The following is a 23839-nucleotide window of genomic DNA, read 5'->3' on the forward strand; positions in this document are numbered from 1 at the left end:
ATTAATCCTGCCCATTCCCACAGACTCCCTTCATTAATCCGACCCATTTTTTCAGATTCTTGTCTTTAATCCTGCCCACTCTCAAAGACTCTCTTCATTAATCCTGTTTACACCCACAGACTCCCCCTATTAATCCTGCTCAATCCTACAGATTTCCCCTTATTAATCCTGTCCACTTCTTCAGACTCCCCTCATTAATCATGCCTTCTCTCAGACTACCCTCATTAATCCTGCCAACTCTTTAATCCTGCCCACTCCCACAGACTCCCCTCAATAATCCTGCCCACTCCCACATTCCCCTTAATAATCCTGCCCACTCCCACATACTCCCCCTCATAACTGTGCCCTCTCTCAGACTACCATCATTATTCCTGCCCACGCCCACAGACTCTCCCTTATTAATCCTGCCGACTCCTTCAGACTCCCCTCATTAATCTTGCTTACTTTCACAGTCTCTCCTTACCAGTCATGCCCACTCCCACAGTCTTTCTACAACAGTTCTGCCCATTCTCACAGACTTCTCTCATTAATCTTGCTCACTTTTACAGTTTCTTATTACAGTCATGCCCACTTCCACAGACTCCTCACATTAATCCAGCCAGCTCCCACAGTCTCTCTGCCTACAAAATTGTGCTAATAGATTTACTTGGTTTTATATCCTAAACCAGGGGTCACCAACATGGCCCACAAGGATCACATGAGTAGCCCGTGGGCCTTTTCCAAACATAGCTGTTTCCTACTTTGTTAAATCATTGTTGATAATTATTATGAGAAATCATTAACATGATCAGTGACTTCACATAGATGAATCTCATTAATTATTAATAATAACATATAATAAAAGGAAAATTGAGCAAATTTTTTATTTCAGATCAAACTGAAAACTGTGTAGCTTTCAGTTTCAAAAAGGTTGGTGACCCCTGTCCTAAACTATAAAAAAGTACCAGACATAACACGTAATTCTGTTTCCTGGAAATGAACCATTAAACTAAACAGTGGAGCAGATTCACACCACACAACAGTAAATCCTCTGTGCAGGTGATCACCATGCCATGTCCAAGATGCACCCATGATAATCAGCTCAGTCTTTAGTGAGCAATCTTATCATTATTTACAAAGTACTCACTCCACCGAGTGTTTGATTGTACACTCTTGGTTTTGACTGTCTGCATTGACATGTTTCAGAACTGCTTTAGTTGAATGAAATCTGCGATAAAGAAGAGAGCTCTGGTTAACCTGCTCGATCAGTGACTCTGTGCTCGTCCTGTCAGAGTCGTTGATCTGAGTTTGATTGCTTTGTCCTGTTTGCCTTGTTTTCATGAAGAGGCGGCATACAGAAACATCTAACAGCTTATTGCGTGGCTGTAACATCAAAGGTGAGAGACACTTAGAAAATGGAGTATTTTTTATGACAGTAGCACCAATATAAAATGTGATCTGTATAGACGATGTCGGGGGGGAATCGGGTTGAGATTGTTGAACGATGAACAAGCTTTAGCATGTCTCCTGGTTTGACTCGATGCTAGCTGGCTAAACTAGCTGTGCTGTAATCTGTGCACTGAAATGACATCTTTAGCTGGAGGCTACTAAATTCAGATACATGCTCTGATCAGTGCTTCATGTCATCCTTAACCAGCAGCATTGAATGATTTGTGTGGTTGGTGTCAGTTCAAAGTCTAGATCTGTTCACCAAGTCGCAGTTTGTTTGATACGAAGTCCAGGCGCAAAGCAAAGCATAACGTCTGACACTTACAGGCCTGACATGAACCTCGATCAGCCAGCCGAGATGCACTTACACACACACACACACACACACACACACACACACACACACACACACACACACAAGGTGTCAAATAAAGAAATAAAACTCAATAACACTACTGTTTATCAGTCTGTCTGTTTATCCATTTATCTGCCTTTCTATTTACCTGTCTCAGGTAATGTGATATCTATCTATCTATCTATCTATCTATCTATCTATCTATCTATCTATCTATCTATCAAATACAGCACGTAACATATATAAAAAAAGAATCAAATACAAATATTTGACTGTTTGCCCCATAGATAGATAGATAGATAGATAGATAGATAGATAGATAGATAATATTTAGGCTACAGCTTTTATTTCTTAAATGTCCATATAGCATACTTCTCGTTGTTAATTATTTACGTTACACAATCCTTTCTTCATTCTCTATTCCTTTTTTTAAATGAAACAGACTGTTTCTGATATATATCCATAACTAACATACCCCAGGGCCTCTCCAAGCTTTGGCACTCCTGAGAGACTCGTGCAAAAAGCAATTTTGTGGTTCCCCTTCGCAGCACAGATTTATTCAGATATTAGACACATGATTTAAATGTTTATGACAATATTTTGGCTATTTACTGCAGCCATTAAGCTTTTTTCCATTTCTAAACTTTTCCCTGACCGAACACTTTTTTTTAAATAAAATGTTTGGAATATTATTTGTTTTTCTAAGTACTTGAAATATTACGGCAGGATTAAACACTATAATTTGTAGTGACAAATCTTCAAGACTAATAATAATAATGGACTGTGATTTATTTATTTTTGTGTAGTTTGTGTTCACTCTATATAGTCCTGTGTGTTGTACTTCTTTGTGGAGGTATCGCTGTCCTTTAGAATCAACACTTCATTCCAGTGTACAAGTTATAAAAGGTAAATAGAGGAAGGGCATTAAAGGTCACTTTATTTGACCTATAACACGTACTACATTGAAATAAGTTTTGTCGTTTGCTATGTATTTTTTACGTCTTTTATTGGATTCATATTACATATTATTCATCATGTACTTTGAATTAATTCCAATTAATTGAACCCTGTTGACTATCATGTAGTAGTGATGTATATGCACAGGTGAGACAATCCAATTTTTTTATGCATTTCTTTCTTTTTATTTCTAAACAATACCAAAATATTCTGTACATTAATATGAAGCAACCTGTTCAAAGAATTATGGATCATCATGTTTGAGTACTGTTGTAAAGTTAAACTAAATGCACCCTTTAGTTAAAAAAGAAATGATTATTATTTTTTTTGCATTTATTCTGAGACAAAATCACAATCAAAACTTGAATATTCAGTCTTTAAAGAATTTTATTGGGCCTTGTTTTGCTTTGTGAATGGTTTTCCCACAGTTGGTTTCTTCCACCTAGGTGCATTTATATTTTCTCTCGTGGTTCATTCTCATTGCTTGTGGTAATGTTAGTGGTAGTGATGGGTTGGATCATGAGCTTGTAATAATAGTGTAGCATATGTAATAATATTGTGTCGTAACCTGAGGTTACAATAATTGTGTGCCAGCTGCAAAACATGGGTCTGATACTGGGAAGTTTATGGAATGTAATTTTCTTGCTCCATGTTTCCGGAGCGCTGCTGTACTGTTTAGCAACCATGTGTGCCTGCAATGGACAATCCAGTCTTAATACACTTTCATTTGGTAAAATAGATTCATTCACCCTGTGCGTGTGTGTGTGTGTGTGTGTGTGTGAGAGAGAGAGAGATAAACTTGTTGGCGGGTAAACTGTTTGTGGTCACTGTTTACCCGCCAACGCATGTTCATGTAAAAAAGACTGACCTATTTTAGCTTTACTAAGGAAATTCTTGTCAGTTTTACTCTGCAGATGCTTAGAAAATGTTTGATCTGATATAAAATACCAGCTGTGGTTTCTTGGGAATTTTTTTTTTTTTTTTTACGGCCAATCAAAAGTTTAGACACACCTGCTCATACAGTTTATATTATTTTAATTTATGTAAAATTTTATATAATTTGACTGAATCTACTGTGTTGTGTTGTATGGTGATTGTGCAGAATGTATTTTTCCTGCTGAAATGATAACATTATGGGCTGTATTGAACGATCGAAAAGTTCGATTGATCATAAAAGTAGCTGAAGCTGAATCATTTAATGAAACAATTAGTAAAGTCTGATTTACACCAGACACGGTAAACGTTTTGAGCAGGCGATCATCAGGCCATGTCTGAGATGTTCCTATTGTAATTAACTCAGTCTTTCTTTTTCAGTCTTATCATTATGTCCGAAACTGCTAACTCCGCCCTCTGATTTAGATCTGACTGCGGGGTTTTTTGTGTGTTTGCGCTGACACTTTTCAAAACTACTTTCTTAATTCATTTAAAGTGTTACAGCCTTTGTGCAGCAAGAAATCTTAAGATTAGTTTTTTAGAAATCAACACTCAGCTCATTTTCTAGTTCTTCTTTCACGTAGGCTTCTGTTTTGTGGTTTGTATATGTAGATAATATCTTGCATCTTGCATGTTTTATCCAAATGAAGAATGAGATGAACTCTGATAGGGCCAACACACAGACCCACATTTTAAATGTATGTCTACTGCTTTACAGCACTCATTTGTGTCACTTCCTCTGAGTTTTGTCGGGTTTGAACGGATTTTGTGAATAAGGCAGTTTTATGATTCGTATCGATCAGCATCTCGAATTTATCATGATATGAATATCGGAAAAAATCCGAAAGTGATGGCATCGTTTCAGGAAATAGATCCATTAGCAGTCTATAAACCTTATATTTGCTGTTACCAGTATTCTGTATATATTTTAATATTAAAATATTATATTCATGTTTTATTTGAATACATTTATATTTTGACTGTAAACTTTTGCCTTAAAATATGCAGTATCAGAAAGGTTTCATTAATCATATTGTGTCATATTGAACAATTACATATTACAGTGTTAAACATTGTTGCATGTTAAAAAAAATGTAAAGTACAATGCCTCTGCTTTACTATTTATTATTATACTTGTATGTTTGGAAACCAAATCGCTGTGCTGGGTAATAGTTTATGGGTGAACTTTGGGGCTCTTGCTGTCACACATGATCTGTATAATTGTTGCGGTAATCTGTGTTATTTCTCCTTTCTCCAATACAAGGTGTGACCTCCCAGTTTTGCCCTGCATTGCCATGGATGCCTGTGCTCGGGTCAAAGGTGTTCCACTCAAGAACCGCACCAGCATCAGGAAAGAGGTAGCCTAAGGATTGAAGAAAGACATTGTGCCAATTTTTTTTACGATTATCATTATATTGTTGATAATTGTTAGTAGGTATTGTTTAAGGTACTCTGGTGGAAATTCATCTCTTCAGGAAGTCACAGTAATTCTAGAATGTGCTTAAGCACATATACAGTGGTGTGAAAAAGTGTCCTGATTTCTTATTTCTTTTCATGTTTGTCACACTTTAATGTTTCAGATCATCAAACTAATTTAAATATTACTAAATGATAACACAAGTGAACACAACAGTTTTTTTGTAATGAAGGTTTTTATTATTGAGGGAAAACAAAATCCAAAACTACATGACCCTGTGTGAAAAAGTGTTTGCCCCTAAACCTAATAACTGGTTGGGCCCCCCTGAGCAGCAACAACTGCAATCAAGCGTTTGCGATAACTTGTAGCGAGTCTGTTACAGCGCTGTGGAGGAGTTTTGGTCACTCATCTATGCAGAATTGTTGTAATTCTAGTTTTGGATTTTGTTTTCCCTCAATAATAAAAACCTTCATTTAAAAACTGCATGTTGTGTTCACTTGTGTTCTCTTTTACTGATATTTAAATTAGTTTGATGATCTGAAACATTAAAGGGGACAAACACTTTTTCACACCACTGTATATTACATCAAAGTACTTTCATAATTCATAAACCTGAATATCTGCTCCTTTTCTTTTTTACCCAAGTTTATCTCAAAGTGCCCCAGAGTGCTACAAACGGTTCTCAGATATCGCGTGAATATACAAAGAAGCCTACAGTACAGTAATCATTCATTGTAAGAAAAAGTAGAGTACATGATTAGTTACAAACCAAGTTGATTATCTAAGATGCTACTTTTTTTTTTATGTGAATTGAGTGCTTCACCATCATAGTCCTCTTTCCCACATTCCATAATAGTTATTTTTCCTCACATGATTATCTACCAGAAAAAAAGCAGTTCAGCGCTGCGAGTGTTGCTAACAAACAATTCCTTTATTGCTCAGTGTGATATGTTTATGAAGTCTCTTTACATGCTAATACATGTAATACATGGATGCTGCCAATAAAACACATCATTAGAACAGATTTTTTCACATCACGGAAAGATGCTAATAAAAAAAAAAAATAATAATGTTATTAATGATAATCATTAAAATAAAAATCATTATTATGAGTAGAAGAACTAAATTGTGATATCACAATAACAAATAATAAAAAAAGAAAAAAGTAAAACACCACTACATTCCACAGGTTAGCGGTATCAGTAAAGTAAGTATCAGTAAAGCCTATGACACAATGCACTGCGTAAAAGAGCCCAATAAAAGTAGCTTTTTGAAGCTTAAGCAACAGCTGGGTTGCTTAAGGGCTGAAAGAAAAATGTTCCGTTTTAACTGGGATTTGAAGGATGTAATGGAGCTGAAAGCTCTATGGGACTATATTCAACAGCTTAAGTCCCACGGTTAAGAAAATTAGAGTGAAGGAAATCCTCTAGAATACTATAGGCACTTAACAAGGAGGTTGCATATAAATCTGTGTATGATCTGTCAGTGGAAACTGAGGCTGTGATGTTGGATATTGTAATCAGCATGTCAATTTAAAAATAGGAGACACAAAACCAGATCTCAGATAGTGATCTACTGTGTTTTATTGAGTTAAAAATAAACCACGCTCGAGCAGTGCAAGTGTGTATCTATCAAAAGCTGAGGCTAGGATAAGAATTTTGAGCACCAGAATCAGCATTGTGTAGGAAAAGGGGCGTAAAGGAGCAGGAAATTTGGAGAATAATTGAAAAATAATAGTAAATCTTTCATAATGTTAGCTATGAAAAGCTGTTTATTCATTTTTATTTATTTTTTTGCTAAACAACAAAGGCAAGGTATCTGGTTGGAAATGGGAGCAAAGATATCAGACAGGTTTTCTGGAGAGCAGAATGTAACCCACAGGACGCTGAGTTCGACCTCATGCTCATTTTGCTGATAGATAATGTACTCGCAGGAGTAAAAATAGAATGAAAATGGACGCTATGCTTAGGATAGAAATTCACTGTTGGAAACCTGATGGATTTTTGGTGTAGAGGTAACAGAAGAAGGTAAAAAGTGTCATGGTAGAGTGCTTTGCAGCTTCTAGCTGACAGAGAAAGGGGAGAAGAGGTTTGGGCAGCTCTGTGTTTAGGAAACTGTGGTCAGTGTGTGTTAAAGAATGGATCCATCCAGTCAGTCCATTGCCTTCGGTTTGCAATAGGATATGCAAGAGGGAGTTGAAATCTAAATTACATTTAACAAACAGGTGTTTAACAATGTGTTGGAAAATAAAGATGTCACTTCAAGTTACATTCTTGATTATTTGTAGTGAATAATCTGCAACAATTTGTTTATTGCTATTAATCATTTGTAATTAAGGAGAAAAATATGGCCATTCACCAGCTTGCAAATGTTTCAAAGTGTTAGCATAAATGCTCATAAGCAGTGCTTGTGCAATAATACTTTGACACTTAACCGCATTTTAATGAGTATCTGAAATTTCAGGAAAAGATGTTCTTTGCATTTTTAAAGTGAATATATGAACTGTGTTATATTATAACCTGTCACAAGACCACTACTAGATCCCCACAATTCTTGCAAGATTGCACTATGGAGTAAAAGTTCATTCATGTGCCTGTAACAATAGCGAAAGCTATATGATGAGCAGAAGAATAGAAGTTCGAAGTGGATAAATGATTAAAATATCTTTTTGATAGATCAATACTTTTACTTCATACTTTAAATATATAGAGAAATGTTAAATATACACTTGGACTTGAATTGGATAAATGTAAAAGTAATATTTTAGTATTTTTGCTGAAGTAATATTTAAAAAGTCAAGCACTTTAACCAGCACTGCTCAAGAAGAATCCATGAATGACGTGTATTAAAAAGGCATGTACATTTAATGCAATTAAAGACATTTAAAATTCTCACTGACTTCTGAGATTTCATTGTTACATCATAATAGGATGACGGTTTTAATAAATTTCTAATAAGAATGCAAACATGAAACAGACGGGAGTAAATATTTCAGGGCTATTTATTCTATGGTTAATAAATTATTAATAATGGGGTTGGGACAAAGTAGTTTTTGTAATGATCTTATTATCGCGTCTCCACACAGAGGTTTTTTTTTTCTAATTCATCGCAGACCACAGCCAAGTAAAGTCATAAAGAAATAATATTTCACATATAACCTCTAATTTAGGGCAGCACATGGTGACAGTAAATAGACTACAATAATATAGACTAACAACTGGTTGATGTCATGGCACCAGTGTAGCACAGCAGCCAGGTAAAACAGTTTATACACATTGGAAATAAGGCATGTATTTCATTGTCGAGCATGAATAAGGCTTTCTATAGGAAAATTCAGTACCTTATTAAGGGAGCCCACAGAGATTCTCAATTTCAGGAAAAACCATTAAAACAATAGTCTGACTGATACATGATCTACCCCTCAATGCATTAGAATGGAATTATTGCCTTTGTTTTTACATTTGTTCCTTAAAGCCAAAACACTCAAAATATCCAGCAGTGAGGTCATTCTTGTAGAGTTCACTTGGTCCAGCTGGTTGAGACTGTTGGCATCAAGTCAACACTAAGAAAACCATTAAAGTGTTTGCTGGTTAAAATATCAGCGTTTACCCCACTACAGCACTAATATCATCCCAGACTGCATGATGGAATTAAATAATAGATAATTATTTCTTTGTTGTCATTCTACATGTTTTAGCAGTTTTTGACTCGAATGAAGGAACTAACAGCTTTATTTTTGTCTTGTGTTTGTATGACTAGACTGTCCGTGAGAGTTCAGCCCTGTCCCTGAGGAGCCTTTTAAAGAACAGGAAAGAGCTGAGCAATGTTGTGCCAGAGCTGCATGCTAGAGAGTCACAGTGTCTACAACAAGTAAGGATAATATACGAGAAAAAAAAAACAAAAAAAATTATAGATACTATTACTACGGCTTTCAGAATAGACAAAACATTTCAAGCATGTTTATATTTCTGCATGTGGACTATATTCTGACCACAGTTTATATACCTACTTGGTCTATACATTGCTTGACACATGCAGGTTAAGATCTCACTGGCTTTATTCCCTTATAGTTTTTATTAATGTTTATTATATACTCTTATTCTCATGTGTCTTTCATTCTGGAATTTTTTCTATGCTCGCATTGGTGGTTTGGACCACAGTCTTGGTTAAATAATTGCATCAGCATTGATCTTAAATAGTCCGCTGTGTCTAATTATCTTAAAAGAAAGGTGTGCAAAAATTAAATCTACCAGTCGTTTTAAGTACGTCATCAGTCCTGACATGGCATTTTGACTAAATGCCTCAACTCTTTGGTGTGGGATCTTTGATGTGGGATTGTATATTTGTTTTGCTAGGTTATGTTAAATGGATTACAGGTATGATGATTACTAACATCTGTGTTGTTAGTACAGCATCACACACAGGAGCAGTAAGTTTAAAAAACATTTCACTACAAAAAGATTAAGGATGTAAAATCTGATATTCAGGCAAAGTTTTATGGTGTCTGTCATACAAAAGAACCGTGCCTTCTAACTATTATTACTTACTACATTACCACTTTCCAAATTTGCTTTGTAAAAAACAAGAGTTGTAGGCTGATTTACCAGTGTAGATTTATTCATTGCTAGAGACTCTAAGCACTTTTGTACAGATTGCTAAATGCCGCAAATGTAAATGCACTATTAATTACTGGTAAATTTGGTAAATGTGTTCTGTCTGTTAGATCCAGTTCATATGCTTACCAAGTTCTACAGGTGGAGAGGATTTCACACTACAGGCAAGTGTGTACAAAAAGCATTTAGTAAATAATTATGTACATGTTTTAGACATTGGGTAGCTTGCTGACAAGATTTTGTCGACTTTTGGCTTGTAGACTTTTTGAATTATTATTCTTATAACGCACAAATTGCAGTACTTTGAGGGCTGCTCTAAATTGCCATATGATCCTCATAATAAATCAGTCCTTCTGGTTGTAATTCGTACAGGCTGTGACCTCTCTCTCTACTGAAATGTTGGAGTTGCTAAAATCCCTACATGTACATACTCTCAAAGATGAAGAAGTGCTGCTCATTAAAGATTCAAAGCGATCCTTGGACAGAAAAGACGTAATCTCCCAGGTACATTATCTAGCAGACATATTGTTTTTAAAAGTGTGTGTGTGTGTTTGCTGTGTTTTATTGTTTTCTAGGTGTGTGGTATGTTCTATTGTGTGACAATAGGACTAATTTTTTAGGCAGACAGACCTTTATATCAAGCGGCAAACTGATTGCAGGCCTAATTCAAAATGTATGCAAAATGTATGTTTTTGATGTTTTTACAAGCATTGTATTATTTCTTTATTGCAGACTAATTCATCCAGAGCCTTGTGTGTACTGAGACATGGCAGCCTGCAACAGATCAGTGTTTGTACTATACTGGGGCTACTGAGTCGCTATGCAGCAGGGATCAGATTTGCTCTGGAGGTACAGTCTCTCCAGAGGGGCATATCAGAGTCATGTCAAGCTGAGGATGATGACACCAACCAGTCTGTCTCTTCTATCGAGGAAGATTTTGTCACTGCTTTTGAACATCTTGAAGATGAGGAGACAGGTTTATCACCACTTTAACAACGAGAGAGCAAATTAAATGCTATATTTGTTTTTTTCGGATTAATCTCATATTCTGCACTAAGTATGCTTTTTTTAATTATAATCTTTTCGACACTTTATTTTGCAGTTGTATATAACAAGAGGAACCAGAGAGATGTTGCCTCCCAGACTCTCCCCTCCCATTTCAAAGATTTATCTGGGTCACGCATCATCATTGGTTCGTCCATCAAAAAGTCGAAAAGTAGGCAGAACTCAAGTTCTGACTGCACAGAATCAGCACAGAAGTCACCGACGACATGGTCTAGAGGCGCTGAGAATGATTGGAGCCTATCCACACCAAGTAACCTATCAAAAACACACGTTGCCTCGACATCATTCACAGAATCTGATGATTCAGACTGCTCTAGCCCAAGTCCGATAATTTTTTTGGATGAGGTTGGTTATCAGAAGAGTCTAAAGGCAAAGCTCGACATTCCAAAGATCCCTGTTCTTAAGGATGGAGTAGAAGATTCAGACTCAGAAGTTTGTGAGTTTTTTGACAGTTTTGATCAGTTTGATGATCTTGATCAGTGTTACACTCCGAATGTGCCAAACGAACAGGTTCTTGTTACCCAGAAAAAGAAGCCATCTGACAGCTCTGTTAGTAAATATGATTCCAAGGGTGGCTCAAGAACAGTAATGAACCCTCACAAGTTTGACCACAGGACTCTTCCAGCTAATATAAAAAAGCCCACGCCACTTAAACCAGAATCTCCATATAGTATACACTCCGACGCTCCGGATTCCCCTCGACCAGTGAGGACATCCTGTGAGGAGAGTGGGGGTCTCTTCAGCCCAGTTCACTCATCCGCATTTAGTCCTCTAGGAGAAGGAGGAGCCTTGGAGTGTTTTTGGAAACTAGATGGAGATGTTTCAGAATTACGCAAACCACAGGACCTTTGTTCACTGTATAAAACTTACTCTGATTTTGCAAACAATCTCTCCACGGAAATTCTTGGAACTGTTTGTGGGTACTCTGCTCCAGTTGACATTAACATTAACAAGAACTTGAGTTGTGTGTGCCATAAAGAATTTAAAAACACTAATGGACATCTGATGAAACTGTCAGATATTCAGGAGACGGTTACTATTGCCAAATCACACTCGCAGTCTTTGAAGGATGGGATTCAGAAGTTTGCCACCGATTTGGTTGAAATGAGCATTGGCAGTGCCTTGAGAGATTTACAAAAAGGAGTGTCGTCCTGCACTACAACACTTTGCCATTTAGCTGCTAGGCTAACATCGTCAGTGTTTCATATGGCCTTTCAAGAGATAGGAATGCGCCATGCGTATGTGTTAAAAGAGCGTGCAATAAACGGATTGGCTGGTTTCCTCGTTGGGGAAGCAGTCTCTGGAGCTCTAAAAGAGTTTCTGTTTGTGAAAAAGCAGATTTTTAACAACACTGTCACCAGATTTGCAGCTGATCTTGCTGAAGAATTAGTTTTTGAGGGCATTATGGAGGTATGCCAATTCTCACATCCTTCTACGCCTCTTACCCCAAAGGATTGGTCTTTTGAGCAAGAAGAGGAAGTTGTTTGTTCTTATGCTTCAGATCTTTCTGAATCGGTTCTTCAAGAAGCTTTCATAGAACTGTCCCAAGCTGATGTGACCTTCACGACACAGGCAGCCATTAGTGTGTCACTTGACAATATCTGCTATGTCAGTGCTGAAGATGCATCCCAGACCACAAAAATTTGCAACGCCCAGACATGTTATCACAATTCGCAGTTGCTTGTAGAGGCTGGAAACCAAGAAGAAGAAGAAGAAGATGGCTGCACTGTTAAGAAAGCTTTGTACTGTGTTTCTGGAATGGCCAGCTGTGTTCCAGTCCCTGCAGCTGGCAAAGCTATATCTTACCTGCAAAGCCCAGAGGAAATGTGTCAGTATAAGTCTAGCATTAGTCACACTTGCCAAAGCAGCCCCAAAAGAAGCATTTGTTCCCAAGGAGGGGCAGTGACGTCCACCTCAAACACATCCACTGCAACGTTTTCTGAGTCAGTACAAGGTATTTCCAACATCCGTAATGTCTGTGGTAACACGTCTAATAATGGTAATACGTCTACAAATGCTGTTGAGAAACCTACAGTGGAAAAAAGTTTTAAGAAGGTTTCTGGCACTATGGTTGAGACAATAGTGAGTGAAGCATTTGATATTGTGTCCACAAGCAAAATGAAGAAAAAAGTGGATGACTGTGCTGATTTCTCAAGTAGAAATATAGGGAGTCGGATGTCTACATGTACTGGTATAACAAAATCCCAGAACGTGGCATGCCAAAGTTCGCCACCTTATGATTTCTGCGTGTCCAAAAAAATCTCGTCCTTAACTCCCAAAGGAGATTTGACAGATTCATTGTCTTATTACTCTCAGCCTCACTTAACTTTAAAAAGCATAGATAAAACAATCTGCCAGACTGGCTTAAGAAACAAAAGCACACTCGAAAATCTCTCGCCGGAAGTCCAGTCTGCCGTGATTAAGGATACCTTGGAAGTGCCCAGTTTTGAAGGGGGAATTCGTGGAGGCAGAAAATGTGTCTCAGAAGAGATTCTTACTGGCAGCACTGGAACAAAATCCAGTGGAAGTCCTGGAACTCCTCCCTCAACTCCCCAACAACAATCAGACATGTCGAGTGAGAAAAATTTTAAACAGTTTTCAAAGAAGCTCAAAGGCAAGCTTGCAAAGGAATTCTCCCCTGCAACACCCCCACCCACCCCACATTATGAGCCCACTCCAGGACTTGAAGAGGGCTCTGATTCAGAGAAAGAGGAATTCATGCTGAGACTGATGAGGTCGCTTTCTGAAGAAGCTATCAACAATGAGGACGACGATGATGAGCAGGAAGACGGTCTCAACTCTGCGACCCATAACACAGAGCAAAATCCCAGTGTGGCAAACAAAACGATTGAGAGAGGGGCACTGCGTTATGCTGAACGTTTGGCATGCCATATTGTTTCCATGGCAACTGAGATGGACACTTTAAGCATTGGTGATGTAAGTAAGTCAGAGAATAAAGAAGGCAATGTCAACTTTGCTTTACATAGTGCTCAATTCTCAGAACAAACCTTGAATTTGTTGTGGACATATGCTGGGGAAATTGCTGGGGAAGTAATCAGTGATGTAAAGAGGATGATGAGTTCCAGCAATTGCCGTCACAAAACAGTCAAAAGAGGATCTGTGAAATCAGATAAGCATCAGCGGGGTGAGTGGAAAGACTGTCACTTTGTCAGCAACACGAACCAGTTATCAAATGATCTCATTGTGGCAGTTCCTAATCCTCAGCTTAGCACTTCAAGTACTTCAAGAATCTTAACCCAATCTGATTATCCAAGCTGTGAAAGTGTTACCGATGAGTACGCAGGATATGTCATCAAAGTACTTAAAAAAGATGGAGGAAGCCGTGAACTTATCCTGGATCAGTATGCCAGTCAGCTGGCTTATAAATCCATCAAATCAGGCCTAGCCCATGCTGCACAGAAAATAAAGCAGAAATCCCCTTCAAGAATGAGCTCATCTCGAAATTTACGCCATGAGGATAGCGGTGGTGTTTGTAAGATCCAACCTTCTGAATCCACTCCTGCCATTCTTACCCAAGGACAAGAAGGGTCCTCTAGCGGATCCATGCTGTGTGTTTGTCAGGATGCTGAAAACATTGGTAGGAAGGAATACATGGAACTTGTGAACTTTGCGGAGTCGTTGGCCTACAACATTACATGTGACGTCACAAGAAAGCTACGAATGTCCTCGATTCGGCTTCCAAAATCCCTTACAGACTCGTGTCTCTACAGGAAGTCAAATGTTGAAGACATGGCAGAAAATTTAATCAAAACTGCATTTTCATGTTCAGTGCTACCATACAGCGGGAAAAGCAGGCAATACCATAGCACTAGCAGCTTAGATGATGGAAATTACAGTAATGGTGTTATGCAAGTCATTGAGCATTATGCAAGGAAGATTGTTGATGACACTTTAGAGATGACTCTGGGGCCTACAGCTCTTCAGACAACAGAAGAGAGGAGGTCTTTAGAACGCAGTTCTTTCACAGAGAAGCTGAATGAGGCGTACAAGATTTGCCGATACTGTCAAGCCAGAGATTGCTCATTTTGTAAAAATTGTCACCTTAAGTACCATGGAATGCAGAAGAGAACACAGCAGGACTCGGACACAACGGTTGGACTTGAAATTCCCAAAATCCACATAGATTTGGACAAGAGAACCGTTTTTGCTGAAGAAATGGTATCTGCAGCGCTTGAGAAAGCTAAGAAGGAACATAGCAGCACCAGCTTAAATGCAGACAGTGGGATTGGTCATGATGGCGCAAGCTTTGCAGAAAGCCTTACCACAGAGATCATGACGTCTGCATTGTCCAATGTCTGCCAAACCATCAACCTCAGGTAAACAAAAAAGATGACTAGTTTTGTGAAAATTTTTGTAATAATTTAAGTTTGGACTTCTGAAGAAATGTGGCTCAACGTTACTCAAATATTGTGGCTTCCTTAGTCATTAACACTTCCTGTGTTGATGTAATAGTGGACAATTTATGGTGTTATTTTGCTTGAAATAATTATAAAGCCAGTCAGTTGGTTTGGTAAAACTACAGTATAATTACACTATGTTGGTATGTGTGATGTGGAGTTTTGTGCAAATTGTATTCATCAACCTGAAAGTAAGGTTTGCAAAATAAAGTAGTGTATCAGGACTGTTTCTAGCAAAGCAATCAATCTGACTTCAAACATCTCATCAGTCTCAGTTTACATGCATAAAAGGCTATGCTTATATCTACTATTCATGCTTCAGTGCTCCTGGAAGTGAAAGTGTCAATGTGACAGAGTCGACCGTCAGCCAGCAGCTGAATCTAAGCGTGGGAGATGACAGTCTTGGCAGCTGGTCTAACTTGAGCTTTGAAGAAGACCATCCCGATGAAAGCAGTAGCTTCCATCACCTAAGTGACAGGTACTTTTCAGGTCCAGTAGCCTCGAAGATTTCATGTTGATTACTAACTCCTCACCAACTTTGTTTTTCAATTCTAAACACCCATTTCTTTTACTCGCTGTTCACAAAAGACAGAATGAGATGAGGAATTGGCCAGAGAATTTGATGGATAAAGGTAATCGTTTCAGAAGTAGTAATCAAGTCATTGTAAATCAAAACCAAGCTGTTTTTAATATCCACAGTTTTAATAGTGTTGCATTGTGTTGATTTGTCTCAAATTAACTTAAGGCATTTATACAGTTTAGGTTTCCCCAAAACAATGATTCATCTTTGCCAAGGAGTGATTTTTATTTATTTTTTCATTTCTATTTCTATTTGCTTTATTCACTCACTCGTGGAAAATGGGCAAATGTTTATTCCACAAACAACAAAACCAAACGCTCTGTAAAACATTTAGAGACATGGAAATGGGTATTTATGGAGTTATGACATTTCCCTTTTCAATTAGGATTTTAAATTGCATGCCTAAAAAACTCTTTCCCTAGACCGAGTCTTTGAAAATAATTCTTGGCACCAAGCCCTTTATCTGTTAGAGGAAACAGTCATAAGCAACTAGTTATTTTGGATAATAAAAGCCATCTGTAGGTATAGAAATACTCCTGAAAGGTGTGGTTGTATTAGCAGTTATTTATATTTGGGCAGTGTTTCCAGGATGATTATTCTGCATCGTACATTAAGCTCTATTCCAGAAATGAACTCATCTGTCCCTTCTAACAAGTGAACCGGTGGTGTAAAAATAATAGCGTTCGTGCAGAAGGAATTATTATTTTTTTTTTTTATTGTGGCGTGGCTAGAAATTAATCAGAGAGCCTGTAATAAAATCTTGAAGATTTCTCTGAGGTGGGTATGTAAGATCCACAGTAACATGGTAATGACCTGGTAGTGTATGTGCTTACCCAGTGTTGAGTGCTCCTCTTTTCTCCTACAGCAGTAATGGGAACAGCAGTAGCTGGAGCAGTCTGGGGTTAGAGGGCGAGGTTTATGAAGAGCATTTGTCCTTCTCCCCATCAGACAGGTTGGTCCAGAGCAGGAAACTGAGTGTAGTCAGCGTGGGCTTTCTCAAATGTCTGCATGATGTAAGAGCTTTTATCACCAAGTGTTGAAAATGTATCTGTGTGACTGTAGCAACCTTTGCCTTGTAGAGACAAACCCAGGAACACAACAGCTCTTTGTTGGTCTCCGTTCTGTGGTTTTAACAAATTGAATTAGTAAATTAAATTACGTGTGTGTGTATGTGTGAGTGGGTGTAGGAAGGGTTTGGGAGTTAATTCCTTCTGTCAGTTCTTTGTGAAATCTTGATTCTGACAAAAGCGATCTGTCTTTGCTGTCTGCTGCATGGCTGAGTGATGGGAGACTGTTCTGGCCCCTTCTTCTCATAAGGATCCTGTTCCACTGGGAAAATGACTCAGAGATGTTCAAATGGCAAAAGAGATCACTGTCAGTACTTCATTCCACAGAACAGGAAAATGTTATCTGTATTTGGCACAGTGAGCCTCTTTAATAAGATGAAGTACAATTGAATCTGTTGCCGTTGGGCTGATTTATGTGTGTGGCAGCCTGGGAAAACCCTTCTGCTTTCAGCTATTTATAATTTTGACAATGACGAAAGACTTTAAAATAACATATTTTATTTTAACAGAACATGAACACTGTTAGAGCACTGTTCTCATTTGCATCACTGATGAAATCATTGCTGATTAATTCAGTATTTTTATTTTGTTTTGTTTGCAAAACTAAATGATCTCAACCGTGTAAGTGATCGTTTGAAGCCTTTCAAGTATTGGGTTGCCTGGTATTTAGGCTGTTTTAAAAGTAAATTTATTGGGGTTAAGTCCATTAGACTAATGTTTGTTAAATAAAAAACAGTTCTGAAAAAATTCTCTGTTTTGGTTTAAACTCTATTTTATCTGTGTCCGTCCAGAATTTAGCCACAGCAACATCTGACAAGTTTTCCCAGTCTGCTTCACAATTGGTAACTGATGCATTACTGAATGCAAGTCACATTTCAATAAGTAATTTTGTGTCTAGCAATTTAAAAAAACACTGAACTCAAAGTACAGGGATTTTCACTTGTATAATATTGTTAAACATCAGAGAGAAATAGTGGAACAGGTCCGTATGAAAACTAGGTTTGCTGTGAGACTGTGTGTGATCCCGCTATTTATCTTTCAGTTCTGAATGGCCCTCTTGCATGTTTTTTCCAGCCTTTTGGTTTTTTATTGATGTTGTATTTTTTGATCTGTTTGCTCACACTGGTGATGTTTCTCATCCTGTAGTGACTGTACAGACGAGAAAGCAACTGAGGCCAAGAACTTCATGGGTGGTAATGGATCATTTCTTGTTCTCATCATAAAACCTTTTTTTTGATAAAGGTAAATAGAGAAAAACCATATATGTACTTGTAGCCGGGCTTGACCCCGTCATTTTTCAGAACGATCGCACTTGGCAGTAGGAGTGTTCCGCTGCTTTGTCCAAACTGCACTGCTGTTGTTTCATATCCCTGTCTCCTGTAACTGTCCAAACGCTGCGGGTCTGCAGATGATTTCAGACTGAGCCGTCTGGCCCCATTTGCTGAAAGCCTGTGGGAAATGGATTTATGCTATGGGCTTGCTGAAATAGGGGTTATCTGCTGCGACGTGCTGATGGCATTTGGGGCGTATGTGTGCTTTTTAATAGGCCTTTGTGTATTTATTCTGGCAGGGGTGGTGCGAGTGGAGAGGGGCCACAATGAAGGAGACAGAGCTTTGCTGGTGGTCAGTACAGATGTGTGGGGTCAGGGCCCAGATCCTCAACTGAGAACGGTGCTGCAGTGGATGGCCGCCTCAATTGCCGAGCTGCCAGTCCTGCAGCTCAGCCAGCAATCTGAAAGGGCTGTGCAACAGGTTAGATTTTTCCAAACATTTATATCAAATTGAATACAATTACAGGATTTGAAATTTCAAACGCACAATATATAACCAAAAGTTTATGGATACCTGATTACCACACCTATATATAGGCATTTTTTTAAAATATTAAACAGTTCAAGGAGCACTAAGGGATCCAAGCATGTTCCAGCATGGCTATGCTCCAACATGGTTTGCCAGGACTGGAGAGGAAAAACTTGAGTGGCCTGTACAAAGACTTGACCTCAAACCAAATAAACAGCTTTAGATGAACTGTATTTAATACTTCAACCCAGACCTCCTCACATAACATATGTATACCTGGCTTTATTTATGTTTGTGGGTGGATGTGCAAATCTTCACAGCAATGCTACACTATGTATATATGGGTGTGATGATCAGGCATTCACAGCCATTTGGTTACATGGTGTATTTTAATAACCTTTTTAAAATTGAAATATAAGTGGCAAAATTGAAAAGAATTGAATCAATAAGAAGTCAAAAGTTTTATGATCAGCTAAACTTAAGTGTTTGTTGCTTTTCCCTGTTTAAAAAGAAAAACGACTAGAATTTTTATATTGTAATTTATGAATTACATAAAGGTTTTAGTCATATTTATTTAGTTTACATGTAACACACCCAGCCCAAAATAGTATATTTTTGAATTCAGAACAGTGAACAAAGTTGTACTGATTAAAGAAAAAAGACAGCTTGTCATAATATAAAGAAAGTACAAAGTCCTCAAGTCTTTCTTGAGTGAAAGTTACACTTTATCTCTGACTGACACTGGAAACTGTTAAACATCACTGTGCAAAACAACTTGCATGAGTGCATTAGTATTATAACAGTATTAGAATAGTAATATTTTTCCACTGAATGAGCATATTATTAATAACCTCGGATTTGCCTGGAGCCGTGCTGTAACACCCACTGCCCATTCAGACCTGAGTACCTTTGTGGTGTAAGTAAACATAATGACAATCTTTAACATCAATAGTGCAAAAGTTGGTTTAATTTCCTCTTGATCCACTGAAGTGTTTCTCAATCTTAACTTCAATTTCATGATTATTGCAGTGCAGCCTATGTGTTTCTGACACTACAGCCTTATGTTCATCGAAAACGGTAGTGCTGTTTCAAATGAATTATAACTGTGGCTCCTGTGTTTATATTCGCAGTTTCTGCATGTGGTTCAGAGGCTGAGAGCACGAGAGTGGAGAGTTGGCGAGCTCCTTCAGGCTCTGCTTAGATACTATGAGGAGTGTCCATCAGGAGAGGAACCAGGTGCTGGAGATACAAGACATGAGCGCAGGTCCCTTTTCCACTGGCTTCTTGAACACCCATAGACCATAACCACCCAACTGCAAACACTTGTGACTGGCTCGCCTGTAGTAAGAGCTAAAATCAATGTATCGAGGTGAAGAGCTCAATCATCTTCATGTTTATGTGCAACATAGCTTTTAGAGGTCTAGCCAGTGGGATGTATTTAGTAGGCATGTGTTTGAGTGCATTGCATGTTCTGACAAAGTATTTTTGTTCACCACCTTTTGTTTTGGTTTTAATTTGTTTATTGGATTGCATATCGCACACTTAGTATGTTATCATTTGCACTTTTCTCCGTGTTTTGCTTTCATGCTCTAAGCCAGTGTTTCCACAACAAACAGAAGGCTCGGTGACAGCATTGCCTTCACAGAGGGAATCCCTGAATGAGTGAAGAATATTTTATAAAGATCTTCTCCTTAGGGGAATATACATGAACAAGGGACCAGCCAGCAAAACCACTACACCTCCATGTACCTAGTCACTGCAGCATTTTGTAACTGGACATACAAATGAATGAGAAAAGTAGTAGACAAAAAAGGTAGGTCAGTTGTTCATTAATTGTTCACAGGAGCACATGTAGCTACCCAAGTTATCAAAATGTCATTGCAGGTAATTATTCTGACACTTTAAAAACAGCTGCAGTCGAATGTATTTTGATAATATTACCCTTTCAGTGCAAGAAGAAGAAGAGAAGACGTGCAAAACCTTTTTTTTATGTTTTTTTCAATGAGTCATCCCAGGATGGCACTGAATTTAGTATATATAATAAAAGAAATAAGGCTCTTATGAATAAGTATTTATGACACCACAGCGATATGAATATATAAATCAAATATATTTTTTATATGACTAAAAATAGTCTGATGGCATGGTGCACTAGGTTTACTAAACTGTATAAAATAAACTGTTGCCAAAAAATTAAGGAGCATAAATTCATATTTTTTTAACAGCAAATTTAAGTTAAGTAAAATGCTTAACATTTTTAAAAAGTCAGTATATGAAAAGCTGCTAAACAAGCAAAGAAACTCTGTAGTATGAAGAAGCAGGTAAGGCAAATTTTCTAAATGAATCTCCGAACCAGTGATTTGTGTTAATAGTTTTCTTTATGTACTGTAATAGTGAAACACTATGTACAGTTTGTATTTAATGTGGGCACGTGGATCACATCTTTAGCTTGACAGAGATAGTTATTAGGGTTGTAAAACTGTTTTCCCCCCTTTAATCTGTTTTTGTACAGGATTTTATGTTAACATATTAATTTAACTAATTCTTATTTCCAGAGTCTCGAAAACAGTAGATTGGATATCCTAGACGTTTTTGTCAGGTCATTTTGGTTTAAACTGTAATATTGAGGGAAAATCCATTTTTTCGTGTTGTTGTTTTTTTGTTTTTTCCCCTTCTTTACCTTGACTTTGATATAGATGTTTCATTGAGTTGTGCTCATAGCATTTTGTGGTTGCTTAGATTCCTCAGAATACCACTCTAATTTGAACCACGAATGAACCACAGCTGCCAGTGCCTGCATAACTCGGTCACTAATCACACACTCCTTACGTCTCCTGTAGATGTTTTACACTCCGGCAGGAAATCAACAACCACAGTCTTTCCCACACTATCCCATTCCCTTCACTTTACTGTGCACTCCCCATAAAGCTAGCACTTTAGCCTGGAATGACCGTGTAGGTCTTTCCCAACTTACTTCAGTATCTCCAAACAGTATATTTCCCACACTATGTTTAATTAAAACCACCAAAAGATGATGTAGTTTAGTACTGATAATATTTCTGCCCTGTGGTTAAGTAAGTTTAAACTAATTGCACATCACATTAAAGAATTATTATTTTGTTTACTATTTAGCTCAGAACATCTACGGCACTACGGCTCTGTTGGTGCCTCATAGCTCTGGAATCTACAATAAAATGATACCCACAATGTAAAACATGATTGGTTCACTTCCTGAAGCCGGATTGATTTTATGTTGAATTGCTTTCGAGCCATGCTAGTTTTCACTTGGAACCAGGCCTCGTACAGAATTCCTCAAACCAGTAGTATTGGTTTGCAGCAGAATGCAACCTGCACAAACAAAACAAGGAGGAAATAAATACAGGGGTTTGATTCAAATAGACCAACACTGCATATGTGAAAGCACCCTAAGATATGTTCAGGTTAACCTGACTTTTTACCATATATGTTAACTCATTTAATGTATTATTTAAAATGATGCAATTCGATATTCTCGTACAGTACGGTTTCTAAAGCTATGTATGTTGGAACAGGCAGTATAGAGAGGCAGATCTGGGTAGGTGAGCGTATTGTTTCATATGAACACTCATGCATGCTATTTCTATCCCTTTCTTCGTAACTGTATTACTATTAATCCGGTGTGGATGTTCAGTTTGTGGTTTCGAATCATCAGTGATTATTTCTCATGAGCATGATCCAAAATCATACAGCACTGTGGCTGCTCGTGCTATCTGTGTGTAAAATTTTACAGTGAAAAAGTTCTCTCTTTATGGTGTCATAATGTGAAGGAAAAGACAGATATATATATATAGACAGACGTGTAGATAGATAAATAGATATATCACTTTATTTAGCCCAGAAGGAAATTCAGGGAAAAGAATAGGAGGCTATGTTGTTTACATGATTTATGAATTGCCATTAAAAAACGTTTGGAGGTGGCTGTTGTAGTCAGTGTCTACATCTTAATGTGGAAAAGGACAATTTGTTTTTTGAGCTGACCACCCTTAAAAAAAAAACTCCATTGATTTATTAATTCAGTTGAAGGTGTACAGTATTTGCAGTATACACTTTTGCCTCTTTCACAGTGGGATTGTACTGTGTATTCTATCGCTGTAAGTGTAAACAGATATAAATGTGCTGGCTTTTTGTGTACTGACTTTATTTTATGTACATTCCTATATTTCATGTATGATCTCTTGCTATTTGTGTTATTTAAAGCTGTGTGTGTACTGCAGATTCAACATTCTAGTTTTAAGGTAAATATTTTGTTACATGTGCAGTGTCATGCTCATCTCAGTGAAGTAGACAAACAATCTTACACTGACTCTTCTCTATTTTTCCTGCTTATTTGTATGATCTTGGAAAAAAAAGTAAGATATTTAATAATTTATGTCAGTATATAACTTATAATTGTGATTACACTAGTGAAGTTGCTAAATAGTTTACATATTAAAAGGCCTAAATTAAGAGCACTACACCTGTTACAGCTGTGGCTATGAATAAAAGCTTTTTCATGTGATGCGTTGACTGTTTTTTGTTTATTGAATGGCTCAATAAAAAGAGAAAGCAGCCTCGATTTTTCCATCGAATGGGAAACGATAATACATTGTGTGTGCCTTCTGTCTAGAGCGGTGTGAAGCAAAGTACAATAGGGGCTTGTGCTCTTAAATCATTCCTGAGTTATGAGCCAGAGTACTGTAGACTGGCTGCATACAAAAATTCTAATTATAATAATAATGTTCTAGTGATTATTGCGATTCGAGCGTTTGTGATTTGCTCACAGGTACAAATCGACGCTGCAGCTTAGCACCTATCTGGTGCAAAGCCCTTTTTTCTGTGATTCTTATCCAGAGCTGTATCTGCAACCTTTTTACAGCTACTAATTAACTTGTATGTTGTCTTTGCCTCATGAAATATGTGATGATGCAGAACAATCCTTACTGTGTGGGTTTTTTTTTTTCCATGTCAACATCTTGCTCAAAGAGCTGCTCGAGTTTGGGGGTTGGATTCAGGAAGGCATGAATAAAATGAGATAATTGCAGGCTTTTGTAGTGACACCAAGACTAAAGAATGCAAAAGGGTGTCAAGTCCCACAAAGGAGCACTTCTAACACAGCTCCTTAGACAAAGCTCATTACTGAGTTGATGATAAAGCTGTAAGAGATAGCCATTCGCTCTTCCCGGGTCCT

General features: G+C 37.7%; 1 protein-coding gene across 5 annotated transcripts; it reads left to right on the forward strand.

The window, feature by feature from the left end:
- The first annotated feature begins 1237 nt into the window (after positions 1–1237).
- On the forward strand, positions 1238–23170 carry akap11 (A kinase (PRKA) anchor protein 11). 5 transcript variants are annotated; one of them, XM_046844720.1, is made up of 12 exons: positions 1238–1376; positions 4938–5031; positions 8850–8960; positions 9814–9867; positions 10076–10207; positions 10436–10679; positions 10806–15105; positions 15509–15664; positions 16632–16718; positions 17980–18026; positions 18404–18585; positions 19764–23170. In XM_046844720.1, the coding sequence occupies exons 2-12, from the start codon at positions 4969–4971 to the stop codon at positions 19929–19931; spliced, it is 5544 nt and encodes a 1847-aa protein (XP_046700676.1). In that variant the 5' UTR covers positions 1238–1376; positions 4938–4968; the 3' UTR covers positions 19932–23170. The 5 variants fall into 5 exon arrangements, with proteins under 5 accessions (XP_046700676.1, XP_046700677.1, XP_046700678.1 ...); XM_046844721.1 differs by having other exon boundaries at positions 16635–16718; XM_046844722.1 differs by lacking the exon at positions 16632–16718.
- Positions 23171–23839: the final 669 nt, after the last annotated feature.

This window comes from Silurus meridionalis, chromosome 3 (assembly GCF_014805685.1).
Source record: "Silurus meridionalis isolate SWU-2019-XX chromosome 3, ASM1480568v1, whole genome shotgun sequence".
Taxonomy (NCBI): domain Eukaryota; kingdom Metazoa; phylum Chordata; class Actinopteri; order Siluriformes; family Siluridae; genus Silurus; species Silurus meridionalis.